Here is a 19,126-nt window from a genome sequence, read left to right as displayed (position 1 = left end):
ACAGGATAAAGCAAATGAGATGAAGTTATTGATAAGTGAAGGAAGGGAGGGGTGCCTGTAAAATCAAGTGCTGTCAAAGAAAAGGCCTTTTACTTGTGAATTTCTCCTGTAAAGGATCTTCAAATCTATCTTAGAAAACTCAAAAGAGATCAAATGTGCCTTCCAACTTCATCAAAGATCTCATCCTATGACTGCCATGAACCACTGACTTGTTCTAAAAGCATACCAGTCTACTAAACTATTCTTACGCTTTTTTGAGGGTTCTCCCTTATTTTTGGTTTTCTTAAACATCAGGGCATTCTACCACATCTAATTCCCATATTTTATTAAAGCAAGTATTTTTTTTTTCTCTTGTAAAGTATGGGCAACTAGGTCTTCTAAAATAGCCATCCCATTAGCACAAGCCTCACAGAATGACAGTATCCGAGAAATGAAAGGTAAGAATTTTCTATTTTCAGGGGTCGTTAAAAGTTGTTAAGACTGAGGCCCCATGCCAATTTTACATTTTTTTTTTAAAAAAGTGTGGCCCAAAGATGTTTTTCTTAACCTTTTTCTTTCAGATTAGAAAAGTAACAGATGTGCAATCAAGAAAACTTGAAAAACAAATCACAAGGAAAAAAAGATCCGTATTTCTACTGATCAGATAAAATACATTTTAAGCTGACTCCTTCCAATCATTTTCCACACCGAGTTTTTACAAAAATACTGTTACTTTTCAATATGCTTTTTTCATATGGAAATATTTTGGGACCATCTGCCCATCACTAAACATGATTTTTAGTATTTTCTTGCTAGTCCATAATATGAATATTCCATAAATGACTTAAACCAACTCACTATACTTCGGTAACTGCTAATTTTTTTACTTCCATAAATCTTACTGTGATAATTATCCTTGTATACATGTTTTTGAATACTTCACAATTAAAATTCTTAATTCTTTCCTTAACATAATATTCAAGAAGTAGAATTCCAAGTCCAAAGTTATTTAGGGTTTCTGATGCATAATGCCAACTGAAGAGCATTATTTTGTTCTAAATGGACTTAACAACTCTGTTCACAATCACTTTCCTGATGAAATTAGACTATACCTAATACCTTATAAGAACTGTAATTGCTTATGGAGAAGCTCATGAAAAAATCCTTCTTTGTTCCTAATTTTATGATGTCTTCAATTCTCAGTTGCCATTGTTACCAAAAGCTCTAGGCCTCTCTGTACACTGGTGCCAAATCAAATCTCAGAATCTCAGAGACAGAGTTTGGGGTGAAGTAGAAAAGAATAGCTTTATGACTTTGGCAGGCAAAGGGGGCCACAATGGGCTCCTGCCTTCAATGTGTCCCAACCCAGCAGGATTTGCTGAGGGTTTTATAGCAGTGGTTGGGGCGGGGGGGTGGGCTCAGCACTTCTTCTACAGCACTGCTCAGCACTTCTACAGCTCTTTACTAACATGAACTATTAAAATCCCACAAAAGAATGTGAGAGGAATACGGCTTTTTTTCATTTTAAGAGCTAGGCAACCACAAGTAATTAGTATTGGGATGGATCTCAAAGAAAATAGACTTCCTTAGCAAGCTCCCCCTGTCTTGTCAAAGCCAAGCAAAAACTACCGATTGGCATTCTCAGACCACCACCAGGTTGAGAGAGGGCTCCCAGCAACAACAGGCGTTGCCATCTGCTGCCATTCTTACACATACATTAGGGTCCCCACCTGGCCACAGACTGACCAGTCAAAATCCTGTTCAAGCAAATCCATACGTGAGGCTGAAACCAGACATAAGAAGGATGATGTCAGCAAAGGACTTGTGTGTCATTCTTGACTGAGATCATTCCTCCTACAGACTTGAAGTGTGTAAATGTAAGCACGTGCGCCTGTGGTTAACCTGATTCCAACATGTAAGCATTAGTGATGGTAGAGCCAGGAGAGAAATGCTGCTCAACATGAGAAGCCCCAGACTACCGCTTTCTTTTCACCTGGCCCCGTGTGACAGTGATGACTGTCATGCTACCTACACCACTGTAAATTTCTACACCGCCTTCTGTTTCCCAAAGCACTTGACCTGTACAAAGTTTCATTTTTATTCTCACAGCCATTCTATAATGTACACGGAGTAACTATCTGTATATCCACTCTACAGAAGAGGATACTGGAAAACAGAGAAAGTGATGCATCTGTTTAACCTCACAGAACTAGTGGGTTGTTGGGTCAGGACTAGAATTAAGAACGTCTGGCTTTTCAACCCATTTTGTTTTTACTATACCATGCTGTACCTAGACACCACTTGTCAATAAATAAATTTATTGCCCCAATTTCAATCCATTCAATCCCAGCAGCAAGTCAGATAAGAACACACAGTAAAGATACAGAAATCAGAGCACCAAGATGACAGCTCTAAAGAGTTCCAAGTCAGCTCAAACCTGGAGAGCATCTAATTTAGCCATTCAACAAAACTCATATTGACCAAATAATCAGGCTATAAAATCAGACTAAGAGCCAAATACTCATCAGCTCTATCCAAAAACTGCACTAGAGGACAGCAACAAAGTAACTTTAGTCAACCTACAACATTTCTACATAAAGGTCAATATTGCCACGTGATGTCTGTCTTACACAAATATTTGGTTTCAAATGTAAGTGTTAAATGAAGTCAAGGACAATTAGTTTTTGGTCTATTGCATAGCATAGGCTATACCCTACACATCACTGGTTCCAAATCTGTCTGAACATTGGAATCCCTTGGAGAATGCCAACAATTACTGAAACTAGCGTCCCACCCCCAGAGATTTCAACGTCATCCATCTAGGCTGCAACCTGGGCTTTAGGATGCTTGAAGGATTCCCTAATGTGCAGAGTTTGGGAACCACTGCCCTACAGCCAAGTGAGCCAGCTGAAAACTGCTGAACCTTATGAGCTTTAGTGAAATAAAACAATTTCTATTTGCTTTAAAATAAGAGGCAAATGAAGAGCAGACAGAAAGAGCAAACTAAAACTAAAGGAGAAGGAAAGTTATTACAATAAGCCAGTGCCTATCAAACAGTGTGGCTTTTAAAAACCCCAGCCTTCAAAAACAAACATAAATTAAAAGGGCAATGAGCGGCAAGAAAAATAGTTACTACAAAGCCCTGTACTTTTACTCTCTAGGAGAAACATAACGCTGCCACACTGAAGCTACGTACTTAATTTGGGATCCAAAAACCGAGGTTACTCATTTACTAACTTTACCTTCAGCTTTTCCTTTATCTTTTTGCCAAGAAAATCAGATGTAGGTGTTTGAGGGAATTCAGGGTTCCCAAATGCAGCTGAAAGCAGCTACGGCTGACCAGAAAATAGCACACCATGGGCTTCCCTGGTGGTGCAGTGGTTGAGAGTCCACCTGCCGATGCAGGGGACGCGGGTTCGTGCCCCGGTCCAGGAAGATCCCACATGCCGCGGAGCCGCTGGGCCCGTGAGCCATGGCCACTGAGCCTGCGCGTCCGGAGCCTGTGCTCCACAACGGGAGAGGCCACAGCAGTGAGAGGCCCGCGTACCGCAAAAAATAAATAAATAAATAAAATAAAATAGCACACCAGACTACCCCACTCCCAGCCCCTGTATTCCTGGAACTCCTGTTGCACTGATCATGATATGAGATGCTGTTTATTTCTTCATCATCTGTCCCTTCCTCCTGGCACGTAAGCTCCTTCAAGTTTAAGGCCACCTTCACAGATCCACATAGAAACAACACAAGTAATCAACAATGGCATCGTCACATTCATTTGTCCATCTATCAAAATATGTGCCAAATTCTTTGCTGACAAATTATTAGTATAGAATACTGGCATCTGTCTTTCAGATCAGTATTCTACACTAGGAACAGATGGGCTTTAACGGTGGCTGTTTCATTATTGATCACGGATACATTTTTTTTTTTTATCATGTAGGGAAATCTATATGGAATATTGAAACATTTTGCAGTCACTGAACCACTGTCAAGTTAGGTCCAATAGGTTCGCTAGAGTTTCGGCTCTGATATTCCCAGTGCTTTCACCTCAATACCATTCCCAGAGTCAGGGTAGGAAAAATCAGCCCTGTGAGATCTCAGAATCTTTCAAGCCAGATGAAAGGAATATGCACTTTGGCCCCTTCTTTCTTGTACATGAATCAGTGGATGCATGGTCACCCCTTGCCTGCCCATAATTTGAGAAAAGAGGCATTAGTTTATTTGCTGATGACACAGTTTTACTGGCACCAACAGGAGCAACCTCATTGGTCCACTGGTCCTGCCATCTAAGCAATGACAGAAAGAATAACTGAACATCAACTACTCTGATACTAAAATCAACATTTGTTGATAAGCACTCTCTTATAGTGAACTGGCTTGTATCTGATAACAATACCCAAGAGTCACCTAAGACTAGATTTTGCAACAAACTGGTCTTGGATAGTTTACCAACAAATTACATCGCTCATAATTGGACAGTCAGCGGGTACCCATCGAACATATACTTGACGTAAGCTGAAGAGGTGACTGATGACACAGAAACCGAAATTTGTTCATGCCAAATCCCGAAAATATGGCCTAGAGCTCTGGGGTCTTGATCATCCATCTGTGCCTGTATTAGAGCAGACTAGACTTGTTTTCCGAGAAAAATCCTAACTCTGCCTGCAGGAATTCTTTGACCATATAAAATGTGGAGTGGTCTTTCATTCAGGGCAAGAAGAAAAGGAATCAAAAATGCCTAACTTAGCCAGCCCTACTTCAACTCTTATCAGCTCAAAACAAGTCCACCTCAGACGGGTTTTTGAGGGTATAACATGATAGCAATCACTACATCCTTTCTTACAGTATCAGTAAACATAATCAATTATAAATAACATTTCTAAGGTCTTACTATGTATACTGTGCGTACTTTACATACATAGCTCAATATTTCATTTAATCCCTCCAACAACTCTGGGGGCATACAATTATTCTCAACTCCAACTTTCAGCAAAGTCAAATTAAATAAGGAGCCCCAAGTCATCCAGCTAGTAAAGATCAAAGCTGGGATTCAAGCACAGGTCCACCTGACCCACACTAAGACCCACGCTGACATTCGCAGCCTTGAACGTTGTACAACAATTGCAAAGCCTCTTGTAAACTAGAAGTATTACACATATACCTATTTTTATTATAGGATCTTAAAAAACTATGCAATTAAATAGCTGTTTCACTCTCTTCACCCCAGAGGTGGCCACATCTTCATAGGGTAAATGAAATAATTCCACCATACCATTCTTTCAGCAAAGCACTCTGGGATCCTCTGGGAAGAAGGCAGCCAACATATATATGTTATTATTATAATTATCATAATAATCCTTATCTGACTATACAGCTATGGATTCTTTTAAAAAAGGCATATAAATTTTTTTAAAGACAAAATGATCAAGAAACATTCAAAATCTCTACAATCTCAGGAAGCCTTAGAAATGAAAAATTTATTTTAGTCACAAGCCTTGTGACTGTCAGCTAAAGTGCTTCAAAACTACTCACACTGGCTTGGTTTCCACTGATTGAATGCAATTATGAATTGACTTCTATGGGCTGATAAATCAGAACTTGTGTAAGTGGTTTTCAAAGCTCATCTGTGCAATTTCAGTTCAATGCAGACTTCCACACAAAATTCTCCTTAAAAAAATAGTTCATAAAAATATTAACTATCATGAAATACCTTCCTGGTTAGCTCATGCCACTGGGAAGAAGCTGTTCTTACATTAATAATTCTTCCCAGAATTAATCAGTCATTGTACATTAGAACCAGCAGCTGGAGTGTTTTGAGTGATAATGAAACCTGTAACAAGGCATCTTCAGCCGTCTTTTCAAGACAATAAGGGAATTAAAATTTCAATTTAAATGCAGAGGTTTGAAACACGCTTCACTGGCAAAATTACTTCAATTAATGTGAGTGGAATACAAAGGACAAACTGCAGAAATGTGATGCAGCAACCAGAAATTATGTCATTAATGCGCTTGCATCAACCCAGCACAATGACTGCAGAGGTCTAATTTAAACTGTACATATCACAAAGCTACAGGCTACAGTATTAATCAAGTCTCTGATTTCAATATGACGGATACAGGCTTCTTGTTGGATCACTTTTAGCTTTTCATAGGCTAACAGCAGCTGTTTACCTTGAAGGAGGAAACAAAAGGCCATGCCTATTTGCAGACATCCCCTGTCATGACAATTCATTTTATGCAATACTCAAGTTATCAAAAGACATAAATATCCCATCTAGAAGCCAAGTCTATAGCTATCAGCCCAGGCTGATGGTGAAATAGGAACTGCAGGGGCTGACAAGAGCCATGGGTCACCACTGATTTATTTACTCTGAATTTATTAACCTGAGTAGGGATTAAATTACTGGGCACCTGCACCTGCCTTAAAAATGGAAAGACAGGGCTTCCCTGGTGGCGCAGTGGTTGAGAGTCCGCCTGCCGATGCAGGGGACATGGGTTTGTGCCCCGGTCCGGGAGGATCCCACGTACCACGGAGCGGCTGGGCCAGTGGGCCATGGCCGCTGAGCCTGCACGTCCAGAGCCTGTGCTCTACAGCGGGAGAGGCCACAGCAGTGAGAGGCCCGCGTACGGCAAAAAAAAAAAAAAAAAAAAGGAAAGACAAAATCTCTTGATAAAAAGATCTAAGCAAATCAGAGGGGTTTGAAAGACTAGATTGTTCTGTCTTCACTTTCCTCTGATGTCTTTTAAAGGAAATTACTTTTTCTTTTTTTAAAATTTATCTTTATTTATTTATTTTTGGCTGCCTTGGGTCTTCGTTGCTGGGCATGGGCTTTCTCTACTTGCGGAGGAGCAGGGGCTACCCTTCGTTGAGGTGTGTGGGCTTCTCATGCAGTGGCTTCCCCTGTTGCGGAGCACAGGCTCCAGGCACATGGGCTTCAACAGTTGTGGCTCACGGACTCCACAGCACAGGCTCAGTAGTTGTGGCATGTGGGCTTAGTTACTCCGCAGCATGTGGGATCTTCCTGGACAAGGGATCGAACCTGTGTCCCCTGTATTGGCAGGCGGATTCTTAACCACTGCGCCACCAGGTAAGTCCTCCTCTGATGTCTTTTAGCAAAGATTTCCATTTGGACCCTTGAGATGCCTTAAGTAGATTTTACTTCTAATAGCACATAACCATGGGGAAAGGAAATGTGATTATTTTCTCATATGAAGTCCAATCAAAGAGCAATTATAGACCTTACTATTTACTCATATACAAAAGACCAAATTGAAGAATATTTCCAACCTTTTGAGCACATCTTAAATCCTACCTCCATGAAATCTTCACTGTATATTAGAATATGCTAAACCCCCTGGTCATCCAAACCAACTACCTCCTCTGGAAAATGGGAAGGACATCAGAAACCTATCTCTCATAGGGTTGTTGTGAGAATTCAAAGTGTTAACAAAGGTAACATACTTAAAATGGTACCAGCACACAGTGAGGGCTCAACACATATTAGCTATTATTATAATTATTGTTTTTGTTGTCCATTTAAATATTGCAGAAAGGAACGGTTAGAAACTAGAGAACCTTGCCATTAAAAAAACAAAAATAAAACCTAACAAAAACCCCAAACCAGAGGAGAAAAAAATCAGACCAGAGCTCCTAGAGAGGAATTTTCCTTTTCTCTGTTTAGTGGTATCAAAGTCTTCCACAGAGTTACCCGTTCGGCTAATCATCTGTGAACTGTGACCATGTGAAGTACATTATGCTAAGTACAGGGTAGACAAAAATAGGTAAGATATAGTCCCTGCCCTCAATGACCTACCATACAAACAAAAGCAATTATATTTCAGTGAAATACACACAACTTATGGAGACAAAGAAAAGCATCTACTCATGTCAAGTATTCTTGCCACAATAAAAATATATAATAATTCTTTTTTAAAAAAAGAGAAGCATCTAATTACCAGGGACATTCAGAAACTTGATGAAATTTGAGCCAAGTCTTAAAGAATAAATCATCATTTTCCAAGCAAGCAGGATAAGGATTAGGTTCAAGGAAATTTACGATTCATAAACAGTAAATCTATCACATCCCTATACATCAGCAACAAATAACTAGAAATTATAATTAATAAAGAGCCACTATTTTAAAAAGCAACCAGGAGCTGAGAGCCAGAAGTAAAACTAACAAAATACATGTACCGTCTCTAAGGAATACATTACTAAGCATTATTATAAAGCACATAAATTAAGACGTCAATAAATGAGAGATATCCTTTTCTGAAAGACCTGATATTACAAAGATGAAATTCTCCTAAATTTAATCAAAATATCATCACGCTTTGCATGGAACTTGACAAGTTGATACCAAAATTCATATGGAAGAGAAAAGGGCCAAGAATAGCACAGACAGTTCTGAATAGCAAAGTGAGGGAATGTCTTCACCTGCTATCAAGATATATTATAAAATTATAGTAATTAAAACAACATGGTTTTGGTGCAAATACAGACAAGACCAACTGAACAACATAAAGAGCTCAGAAACAGACCCATGCACATGTGAAAACTTGGTATGTGACCAAGATGGAATTATAAATCAGTAGGAAATGAATTCAATAAATGGTCTGAGCCAAGTGGCTATATAGAAGGTAAAATTAGATCCCTAGTTCACACCATATATGATAATACATTTTAAATGGATTAAAGACAATGATATAAAAGATTCTCTTTATGACAGTAGGATAAAAAAATTTCTCAAAATAAGTCACATAAAAAAGGAAATAAAGAATGAAAAACATCATTGAATTAAATTTTAAAACTTTTTAATAAAAGACACCCTAAACAAAGAGATATACTACCAACTGGGAAAAGATATTTACAATCCATCTAAAAGACAAAGGATAAGTATCCAGAGTACATAAAGAACTACAACAGAAAAAGAGGAACTTCTGGGAAATATCTCTCTCACACTTACTCTTTTCTAGAGGTGACTACCCTTCCTTCCGACACAACTCCCCAGGACCACCCTTCCCCCAAAAAAATAGTTTTAGTTGGAACTGACAATCACAGTACCCAAGCTGCCTAAACTAGATCTGACCCTCATTTTTGAACTAGAAGATTATTTTCCTCTGCAAAGCTGGAAAAATGTAAAATACAGCTCACAACCCTTCTTTTCCCCACACACCCAAACCCCGCCCACATGTGGAAGAAAGTCTATAGTAAAACAATGAAAAAACATGCAAAAACATACAGATGGCATTGCACATATACTCCTGTTCTTTTAGCAGACTGGTTACATGAGTACAGCAATTCTTTTACCTAAGCTAGCTAGAGCTGAATTTCTATAACTTACAGCCAAGAATTTAAAGAAGTATTTAATGAGGTCCTTAAGTCAAAACAAACAAAGAAAAGACAGTATTCATTATTAATTAGCGCTTAAATAAATCTGCCCTTAAGGAATAAAGGCTAATCCTAAAATCTGAAATCCTAAAATGAGCATAATTAACACCAAAATAAGTTCTAACAACCTTTTTTTTTTTTTTTTTTTTGCAGTACGCGGGCCTCTCACAGCTGTGGCCTCTCCCGTTGCGGAGCACAGGCTCCGGACGCGCAAGCTCAGCAGCCATGGCTCATGGGCCCAGCCGCTCCACAGCATGTGGGATCCTCCCGGACCGGGGCACGAACCCGTGTCCCCTGCATCGGCAGGCAGACCCTCAACCACTGCGCCACCAGGGAAGCCCTAACAACCTATTTTTAATATATGGCACTTACTTAAAAGCAGGCCCACAACAAAAAATCATGATTCAAATAGATGTGTAAATGCCACACAAATATATATAAGCTTATCTATTCTGATTGCTGAATCTTGAATATTTAGCACATATATGCCTTCCTAACACATAAACCAACAGCAAAGCTAAAGAGGTGCCTAATTTTTTTGTTGGACACCGTATAGTCATCATTAAGGAAGATAACATTATAAAGATACTGAAAATACCCAATTATTTTACCACTCCAAAGAAAAGACCATTATTAATCTCCTCCACTGTGGAAACTGACTATTCACTATCACACTACCTGGTTTTAATATATGAGAGAATATCACGGCACATCTCATCTCTTGGTTACCAAATTTCCTTTAAAGCTTCTTATGACGGACTTAGAGCAAAATTCCTCTTGAAAGTCTGAATGAATTAGAACCACTTAGAGGATTTAACCTGTTTTTCTCCCACTAATTCCTCTCAGTGTTTTCTTTTTCCCCCCAGCGCTACAGCCAATCTAATTTGTTGAAACAAAGATAAGGGACTTTCACCTACTGTGAAAAGAAAATCCAAATACAGTCCATCTACTCCTGAGTGTTTCCGTAGTCACCAGACAACTGTGAGAAGGAAGTAGGGAAGTTTGAGTGGAAAGAGGAGGTGGAATGAGCAGCCCTTGCTAACAGCCACAGGGCCTAGGAAAGTTAGCGCTTTTAGGGAGCAAGACGTGTATTTTTTTTTTTTTTTTTTTTTTTTTTTTTGTGGTACGCGGGCCTCTCACTGTTGTGGCCTCTCCCGTTGCGGAGCACAGGCTCCGGACGCACAGGCTCAGCAGCCATGGCTCACAGGCCCAGCTGCTCTGCGGCATGTGGGATCTTCCCGGACCGGGGCACGAACCCGCGTCCCCTGCATCGGCAGGCGGACTCGCAACCACTGCGCCACCAGGGAAGCCCTATTTTTTTATTCATAATCTTGACGCTCAGCCACATGTACCACAAGCTGCAACCTTCTCTGAATTTTCATTCCTAATTCAAAAAGTAGCAAAATGGGCTTCCCTGATGGCACAGGGGTTAAGAATCCACCTGCCAACGCAGGGGACACGGGTTCAAACCCTGGTCCAGGAAGATCCCACATGCCACAGAGCAACTAAGCCCGTGCACCACAACTACTAAGCCTGCGCTCTAGAGCCCACGAGCCACAACTACTGAGCTCACGTGCTACAGCTATTGAAGCCTGCATGCCTAGAGCCCATGCTCCGCAACAAGAGAAACCACCGCAATGAGAAGCCCACACACCGCAACAGAGAGTATCTAGAGAAAGCCTGCTCACAGCAACGAAGACCCAACGCAGCCAAAAATAAATTAATTAAATAATTTTTTTTTTTTTTTTTTTACAAAGTAGCAGAATGGATGAAGATACAGGCTAAAGGCTAGGCTGTGGAATACTCCTGCTGGACAAAGTTATTCCAGAATTATTCCCCCCAAAATTATTTTCTTTCTTATCAACTTAAAGGAAAAAAACAAAGCCCTAATATAAATAGTCCTTCACAGAATTTTTGGAACATAGTTTATAAATCTCCTAAACTTCTCTCTCATGCAGATTTCATTCTTCAAAATGGGATTCATTAACTATCTTCCTCTGAAACTAAAACAAACACCTCTCATGACCATTCCAACACGACTTAAGTACTGGTTTCTTACCATTATACTTCTTGCCGCTGTTCCAAAGGCAGACAACGCAAACACTGACATTAGGAAGAGAATCGCCTACTATTGCAAACACTGACATTAGGAAGAGAACCGGCAGGCTTCACCTGCAAGGGCTCGTGGATCCCAAGAGGGCAGTTTGTCATGTGCTTCATGAAGGACAGAATTCAGAGAACAGAAGGAAGCACTCTATCTTAGCAGAAATGCCCAGGAGCGCAGGCTGTGCTCTTACCAGCATGTCGGTGGCACTGAGATAGTGCTTGCTGGCCATGCACTGTTCCAGCTTTTGAGGCACTTGCTTGATATTCTCGATTTCATCCAACAGGTTCAGGACATGCTTGTGTTCAATTCCTTCAATCCACAATTTCCGAAGCTCATCTCGTTTGCAGTGCAACAGCATCTTGCACGAAAGCAGATTCTCTTTTACCTACAATAGAACAGTTTCAATCTTGGGTCAGTCCAAAGTCTTTCCAGCCTAAACCCACAATTTGGTTAGTATTCTTCACCAGTACTGCTATAAGTAACAGTTCCTAGTTATCACTGCCACTCATTCTGCTGTGGTTAATCTGCTTGTGAAATTCTAATCCTGGTTATGACACAGATTCACTTGCTCAGGTCTCCACTTCTCTGTATTTTCTCTCCTGAGAAATGAGAAAATTACTCAGGATATAGAGCATATACTCTGAAAATATGAAGTTCCACACCAAAGTTAATATATCTAGAAGGGAATGACTGATTTGAGAGTCCGTGCTATTATTCTTTCCCCATTCTTCCTGGCATATTTCCTATTCAGGTGATAGGTCACTTGGTTCATCCTTCTAGGTCTAGAACTTTAGCTGAAGTTGATAACAAAGGACATGGACATTCGTCTCAACTGACTAAAATGAAGGTAAGCCCAGTTTCCAGAAAAGAGTAGACGCTTCCAGAGGCAGTCGTGAAAAAAAGGGAATTAAAACATACCAAGAATTGTTTCCATGTATTCTGATTTTAGGTATTAAATATGACAGTTGCAGGCATTCTCATAGATCTGCACAGTTTGCTGACCAGCCTAGGCACAGCTTGATAACACAAGAGGAGAGGAGGAGCAGGGAAGGGTAGTTGCCATGTACATGATAAGTGTATTTTCATGTTCTACCCTAATTAAAAATTTGATTTTTTTTTTTTTTTGCGGTACACAGGCCTCTCACTGTTGTGGCCTCTCCCGTTGCGGAGCACAGGCTCTGGACGCACAGGCTCAGTGGCCATGGCTCACGGGCCCAGCCACTCCGCGGCATGTGGGATCTTCCGGGACCAGGGCACGAACCCGTGTCCCCTGCAGGCAGACTCTCAACCACTGCGCCACCAGGGAAGCCCAAAAATTTGATTTTTACAGCATGAAAAAATAAAAAGAATCATGACCTTTCACAATTCATAGAACTACTTTCATATACTTTTGACATTCCTTTACATGTATTTTTATTTAAATTAGAATTTCATGTTTGTTTACGGTTTTGGTTTTGTTTTCTGTTTGAGGTAAAATTTATGCATGAAAGTGTATCACTTGATAAGTTTTAACAAATGCATACACACCTGCAATAATCCAAACCTTCGTCAATATATAGGACATTCCCATCACCCTAGAAAGTCTACCATGTTTTTAACAATTAAAAATCTGTCTTCTTTTACAACATTTGGTGTGGTGGCACACAGACTCATGATGCTACTTTTTGGTGACTGTAAAACTAAATTTTGACATTTTTCCAGCAAACATGGAAAATATGAATTGAACGCTAAAATTAGAAGGTATCTTGAGACAGCATCTAATCCAATCCTACAACTTTAGGACAATATCTAAATCATACTTCTATCAAACTGTCCAATGTAAAAAGAGCCCTGAATAAACAGGTTTTGTAATCTGTCTTGATTAGCACAGAAGCATGACTGTTAGCTTTTTGGGGAGTTATAGACCCCCTTGACAATCTGTTGAAGAAGGTTCTAATCACCTCTACTCCTTCCATCAATCCCAAAGAGAGAGCAAAATAATTCCATTTTTTTTTAGCATAAAATACCAAGAAGAGAGAAAACAGAGAGGAGGGAACAGCAAGGATGGCTAGAAACCCTTGGAAGCTGGTAAGAAGATGGCTGGCATCAAGTGGGGTTTGCTAACACTGAAAAGGAGGCACCCAGAATATTGAAGGCAAGAGTACAGGGTTGAAACTAAGTATTTTGAGCCCTCATCCAACATCCTCATCAAACCACCCAGACATGTAACTCCCTCTGCCACGGCACTGGCCAAACAGGAGGTTTACAATCTGAAGAAACTGAACTAGAAAGAATCTGGACCAGGAAATGCCAGACAGCTGAGAGGAGGGTGTGAGGCACTGGACAGAAAACAGGAGGATGAAGTCAAAGTGGACCCACCGACAAGTAAGGTCCTCAGCCCTCCCTGGACCCACAGCCTCCTTCCTGGGTTGGCTCCAATAACACTCAGCTTGACTTTGATCCCCAACACAGGAAACTTATGGCTTTCCCCTGGGAAAAACAACCAAGGAAACTGCTGGGTCCCTACCCAATCATCACTAGACAAGCCCCACCACATGCTGTGAGCTCCATCTCAGCTTTGTAGTATACCTCCCTCCTCCATCCAAACAGTTAGCCAAGGATCACCACACAGTCAAGTAAAGCCTGTAATATGGAAAGACAGGCATGAAAACAAAGAAAAAAGTGCTGAGGGGAGTAGGGGAACAGAAACTAGGCAGGAAAAAGAAATTTTAAAAAGCTATAAATAATATCCCTTGGGGGAAAAGATATTACATCAATGAAACAAGAATAAGATGCTATAAAAAATTCAGAGAATGAAAAACAGCTCTTGGAAATTAAAAATATGATAGGAAAAAAAATCCAACACAAAGGTTAGAAGAGACTCTTGAAATCTCCAAAGAGTAAGACACAAAAAACAAAGAAAGGAAAATAGGAGATAAAAGAAAATGGGGTGGTTGATCCGAGAGGTCCAAATAAGAATTGCAGGGGAGGAAAAGTGAGACAAAGTGGAGAAAAAATAATAATAAAATGAAAGAAAATGTTCCAGAGTAAAAGACATGAACTTTCAGATTAAAAAGGCACACAGAGTGTTTGAGACAATGAAGTGAAAAAAGACCCAGGGCACATTATCCTGACTCGTAAGAACACAAGGATATAGAGACAATCCTAAAAGCTTTCAAAGGAGGAAAAAAAGCCATACAAAGGACTGTGAATCAGAATGCGTGTCAACAGCAACACTGAAAGCTACAAGACAAAGGAATAATGTATCTTCAAAATCCTAAGAGAGAATTATTTCCCAGAAAAACTATCAATCAAGTGTGAGGAAAAAATAAAGACATTTTCAGGCATGCAAGCTCTTAAAAAATAAACCTCATATGCACCATTATCTCAGCAAGCTACTGAAGAATGTACTCCATCAACATAAGAGAAAAACAAGAGGAGAAACAGAGGATCCAGGAAAGGGGGAAACCAATGCAGAACAAAGGCAATGGGATTTTACAATCATTAACTACAAGGAAAACGAGAACAAAATTGCACAAGCAAAAATAGTATGCTGCTGGGCTTCCCTGGTGGCGCAGTGGTTGAGAATCTGCCTGCTAATGCAGGGGACACAGGTTCGAGCCCTGGTCTGGGAGGATCCCACATACCGCGGAGCAACTAGGCCCATGAGCCACAACTACTGAGCCTGCACGTCTGGAGCCTGTGCTCCGCAACAAGAGAGGCCGTGATAGTGAGAGGCCCACGCACCGCGATGAAGAGTGGCCCCTGCTTGCCACAACTAGAGAAAGCCCTCACACAGAAACGAAGACCCAACACAGCCAAAAATAAATAAACAAATGTGGGGTTTAAAAAAAAAAAATAGTATGCTGGATGGCTTAGATGTAAATATTTACGTCGTTATAATAAAATACGCACCAGCTATTTAACCAAAAACTAGGACACAACTATACAGAGAGGATGAGGGAAGAAGATGAGGTGGGGTGGGGGAAAGAGTGAAGGACGAACCATAACTGGAAGCTCATATACAATGTCTAAAATAGAAAAATCCAGAAAAGTAGTATAAGCATATTACTTAGAAATACAGAAATACAAATATCTGGAAAAAAAAACAAACTAAAGAGTAAAAGTCCATACCTCCGAAGTGTTGGAATTAGTACTGTGGTAGGATGAGGTAGGGGAATGCTGGTTTTTATCAGCATTTGTGGTTTTATTTGATTTTTTAAACACAGTTCTCAAGGCCATTCCTAGATCCTCTAGGAGTTCTTGGTGCCTGGGTTAAGAACTCTAGCTATTAAATCCATTCTATGTTAAATCTTAGTTAAAATCTCTCAGAATCTAATTTCTGATATTCTACTTATATCACCTTGGTTCTATACTTCTCAGCTTTTCCCTATGTGTGTAATGGTTACTATGGAAACTGTTAAAAATAAATTTTATGTCATACAACACCCAACTAGGCTCTTGATGCAGATAGTGGGAGATAGACTTACAGGGTGTCAGCAAAGCTTGGCAAACTCCCTTCTGATTGGAATAAAAGACCATTATGGCATTTCACACTAGGATATATACAGTATAATCAGCTCACTCCTCATTTTTACATACTACATGGAGGAAAAATGAAAAGGAAGGTAGAATGTGTGTGTGTTTGGGGGTGGGGGAAATGGCATCAGGCTGTGTGGAAAATGAACATTACCAAAACCATTTCCTAAACGGTTTAGCCAGAGCTGCAGACATAAGAAGCTAATAGAACTTTTAATACTAAATTGCCCTGAGGCTTCAGCTTTTTGATCAGAAAGTCAGTTATGAAGAAATGTTCTTTTAAAACTTGGGGTGGCAGGGGGAATACCAGTCAGCAATAAAAGGGAAGAAATGTGAAGAACCTCAAGATTATGCTGAGCAAAAGAAGCCAGACGCAGGAGTATACATGCTATAAAGTTCTGTAACAGGTAAAAATAATGTATGGTGATAGATTTCAAATCAGTATTAGTTTGGGGCAAGATGGGGTGGGGGGTATGGCCTATAAATAAGCAGGAGAGAAGTCTCTGGGGCAATGGAAACATATTCAAGGATATATATACGTCTGACAAGACTCACTGAACTAAAAATAATGCATTTTATTGTACGTAAACGGTAGCTCAATAAATATGATTTTTGAAACAGGGAGGGGAGAAACAGGGCTATGTCCATCAATGAATAAATGCAGGTAAATGTAAGAAAGGTACCGTATTCCACCTAAATGTTTATTTCTCAAAGGCCTGTTCTTTTAGAAACGTGGTGACAGCATTTTAAGTCCATTCTAATTTAATCAGCATAGTTAAGATTCAAAAATTCTGTTACTGTTTCTTCCTTAAATAAATCCATGAAGAGTCAAGCTTTTCAAATCATGACATCAAAACCCAAGTAAAGAAATCCTTCCTCAAACACAAGTTTCCTTTGCTTCCTTAGAACTCTAGTAACTTCATTTGCTCCAAATTACCTAAAACAAGAATTTCAGTTTCAATAAACAAGAACTAAATCACTTTAATTAGAGACTACTAGAAAAAGAGAAAATAAGGAACACAGGGCCCAAGAGGTCATTGTGAATGGATATGTGAGATGACACAGAAAGCAGAGAGATAGAGATTTTTGCAACCCTGCCTTAAGAAAGATCAAGAGAGGAGGAAATGAACGGGGGCCTCTGAACAACACGTTGGGACATGTGACAGAGGAGAATGCTGATGGAGGCACAGGGGAGGTGGTGGAGGCCCTAACTTTTAAGTCATAAAATCAGAAAAGCATTGAACTTGGATGAAGTATTAGGGGAGGAGGGGAATGCCTTTGAGTGTGCATGTTATCTGTAATAAAATACAACAAATGTGCAAGCACCTCACTGATACTGTAGACTAGAAATATCCTGTAAAGTTCCTCAGAAGCAAGGGATGGTAAATGAAAATTAATGAAACAATCAACGTTATTCTTACTTCTAAAAGTACAGAGTATCATATTTTCTCTTATTTGTAGTAAAAACAAATCCACTTATAAGCATTTTCATGGGTGTCCTCCTAACACATGTCCAAGCCATTTTTTCCCATAGTCTTAATAGAAAGTGCTTAGAACAAATGAACTTTAGAAACACCACTCAGTGCTCTGTTTAAAAGCCCTTTAGAACTAAAGATCATTTTTTAATTACCCTCAAACTTCTATTTCTCATGCTTTTTGCTCCTTAGTTTTTCAGCTTCCATTTTAAGGTCTTAAATTCTGAGAGGCTTCACTCAACCTTTTCCAAAGGCAATACTATCCTTTTGAGTTGCAGAGTCTGGATACAGAACACAAATACAGACACAGTTAAACTTAATGAAAAGACTGCCTTGCAGTTCTTGTGACTGCATTAATGATCCGGACCACTGCCTAGATTTTAAATGATGATATCTCATTCTTGCCCACAGTTTAGCATGTCCATTTCTAGGCTTTTTTCCCTTTCTCATACAAGCAGCTGGGATTTTATGTCTGGGCTTAAATAACTTCCTACCAAAACCATGTTGTCCTACTGTGACTTACTTTTTTATATCAATTAAGGTTATTCTTCATTCTAATTCTACCTCACAACATATACTTTCATATAAAAAGGTCACAAAATTATTTTAGTTAAATGTTAAGTAATGAATGTTACATTACTCAATGATCAAGCCCTAACAACTTCGCTTGAACAATCACATATGGTTATTTCCAATTACAGGCAAGAAAAATGAGTTAAGAGCTCGATCAAGCACCAACAGAACAGCCGAAACTGGGGCGAAATGTAAAGTGTTTGTGCGCACATCACAACAGAGACGAGTATCTGTGTTTCCCCTTCAGTTTACCTGCTTCTATGATGAGCATTAGATGGATACTTAGTACCTTTAAAGAAATCTGGCATCATCTCATCTACTTAATACAGGATGGAAGAAACACTCCAATTCAAATACTACCAACAAGCATACGGCCCAAGTTCCCAACTCATATCCATTCATATTCATCTATTCTGGTGCTGCTATAACAGTCATTATGACAGACACTGGTAGAACCTATAAATTCTGAGGTTTTCTAATGCAGTAACATCTCACTTGTACTCAACAGTAATAAGACAGCCCAACTATTTTACTTATCCACATAAGTGACCTGATCAATCATACATGGTATTTTATTTGCACATTTAATCTCGAAAAAATTCCAAGTGGACTTGACTGATATAAAGAAGTTTGGAGCATCAAAGAAGAGTCAGATCTATCTGTCAGCTCATATTATCCTCAAGGACAGAGATTCTACCAACAAGAATCCATAAATGAAAGAAATGCCAAGATGGGAAATGTAAACAGTTCCGTGTTCTCAAGCTTTAAAAGGTAACAAAGCATGAATGTGAACATCTTCATCTGCCTTGGCCCCCACTAAAATCTCTTCTCAGTATAGCAGCTAGAGTGGCCCTTTTAACATGTTAGACACATCGTGCCATTCTTGTGCTCAAAACTTACAATGATTTCCACACCCAGAGTTAAAATCAAAGTCCTTACAGCGATCAAGACCCCACGTGACCTGACCCACTCTGCCACACCTCACCCACCAGCACTCTCGTCTCCCTCTGCCACTCTCCCCACTTCTCACTGCGCTCCAGCTCCAACCTTGCTGCTCCCCCAAATTCCAATCATGTTCTTGCT

At 39.8% G+C, this 19,126-nt stretch overlaps 1 protein-coding gene across 1 annotated transcript in view; it reads right to left on the bottom strand.

The window, feature by feature from the left end:
* EXOC4 (exocyst complex component 4) overlaps positions 1 to 19,126 on the bottom strand; it is an 822,005-nt gene that overhangs the window by 778,855 nt on the left and 24,024 nt on the right. The window contains exon 3 of the mRNA XM_065883517.1: positions 11,668 to 11,862. Within this exon, the coding sequence (XP_065739589.1) occupies positions 11,668 to 11,862 (195 nt within the window). The remainder of the gene's footprint in view (positions 1 to 11,667; positions 11,863 to 19,126) is intronic.

The sequence above is a fragment of the Phocoena phocoena genome, chromosome 9 (assembly GCF_963924675.1).
Source record: "Phocoena phocoena chromosome 9, mPhoPho1.1, whole genome shotgun sequence".
Taxonomy (NCBI): domain Eukaryota; kingdom Metazoa; phylum Chordata; class Mammalia; order Artiodactyla; family Phocoenidae; genus Phocoena; species Phocoena phocoena.
This window is presented reverse-complemented; position numbering and strand designations above follow the sequence as displayed.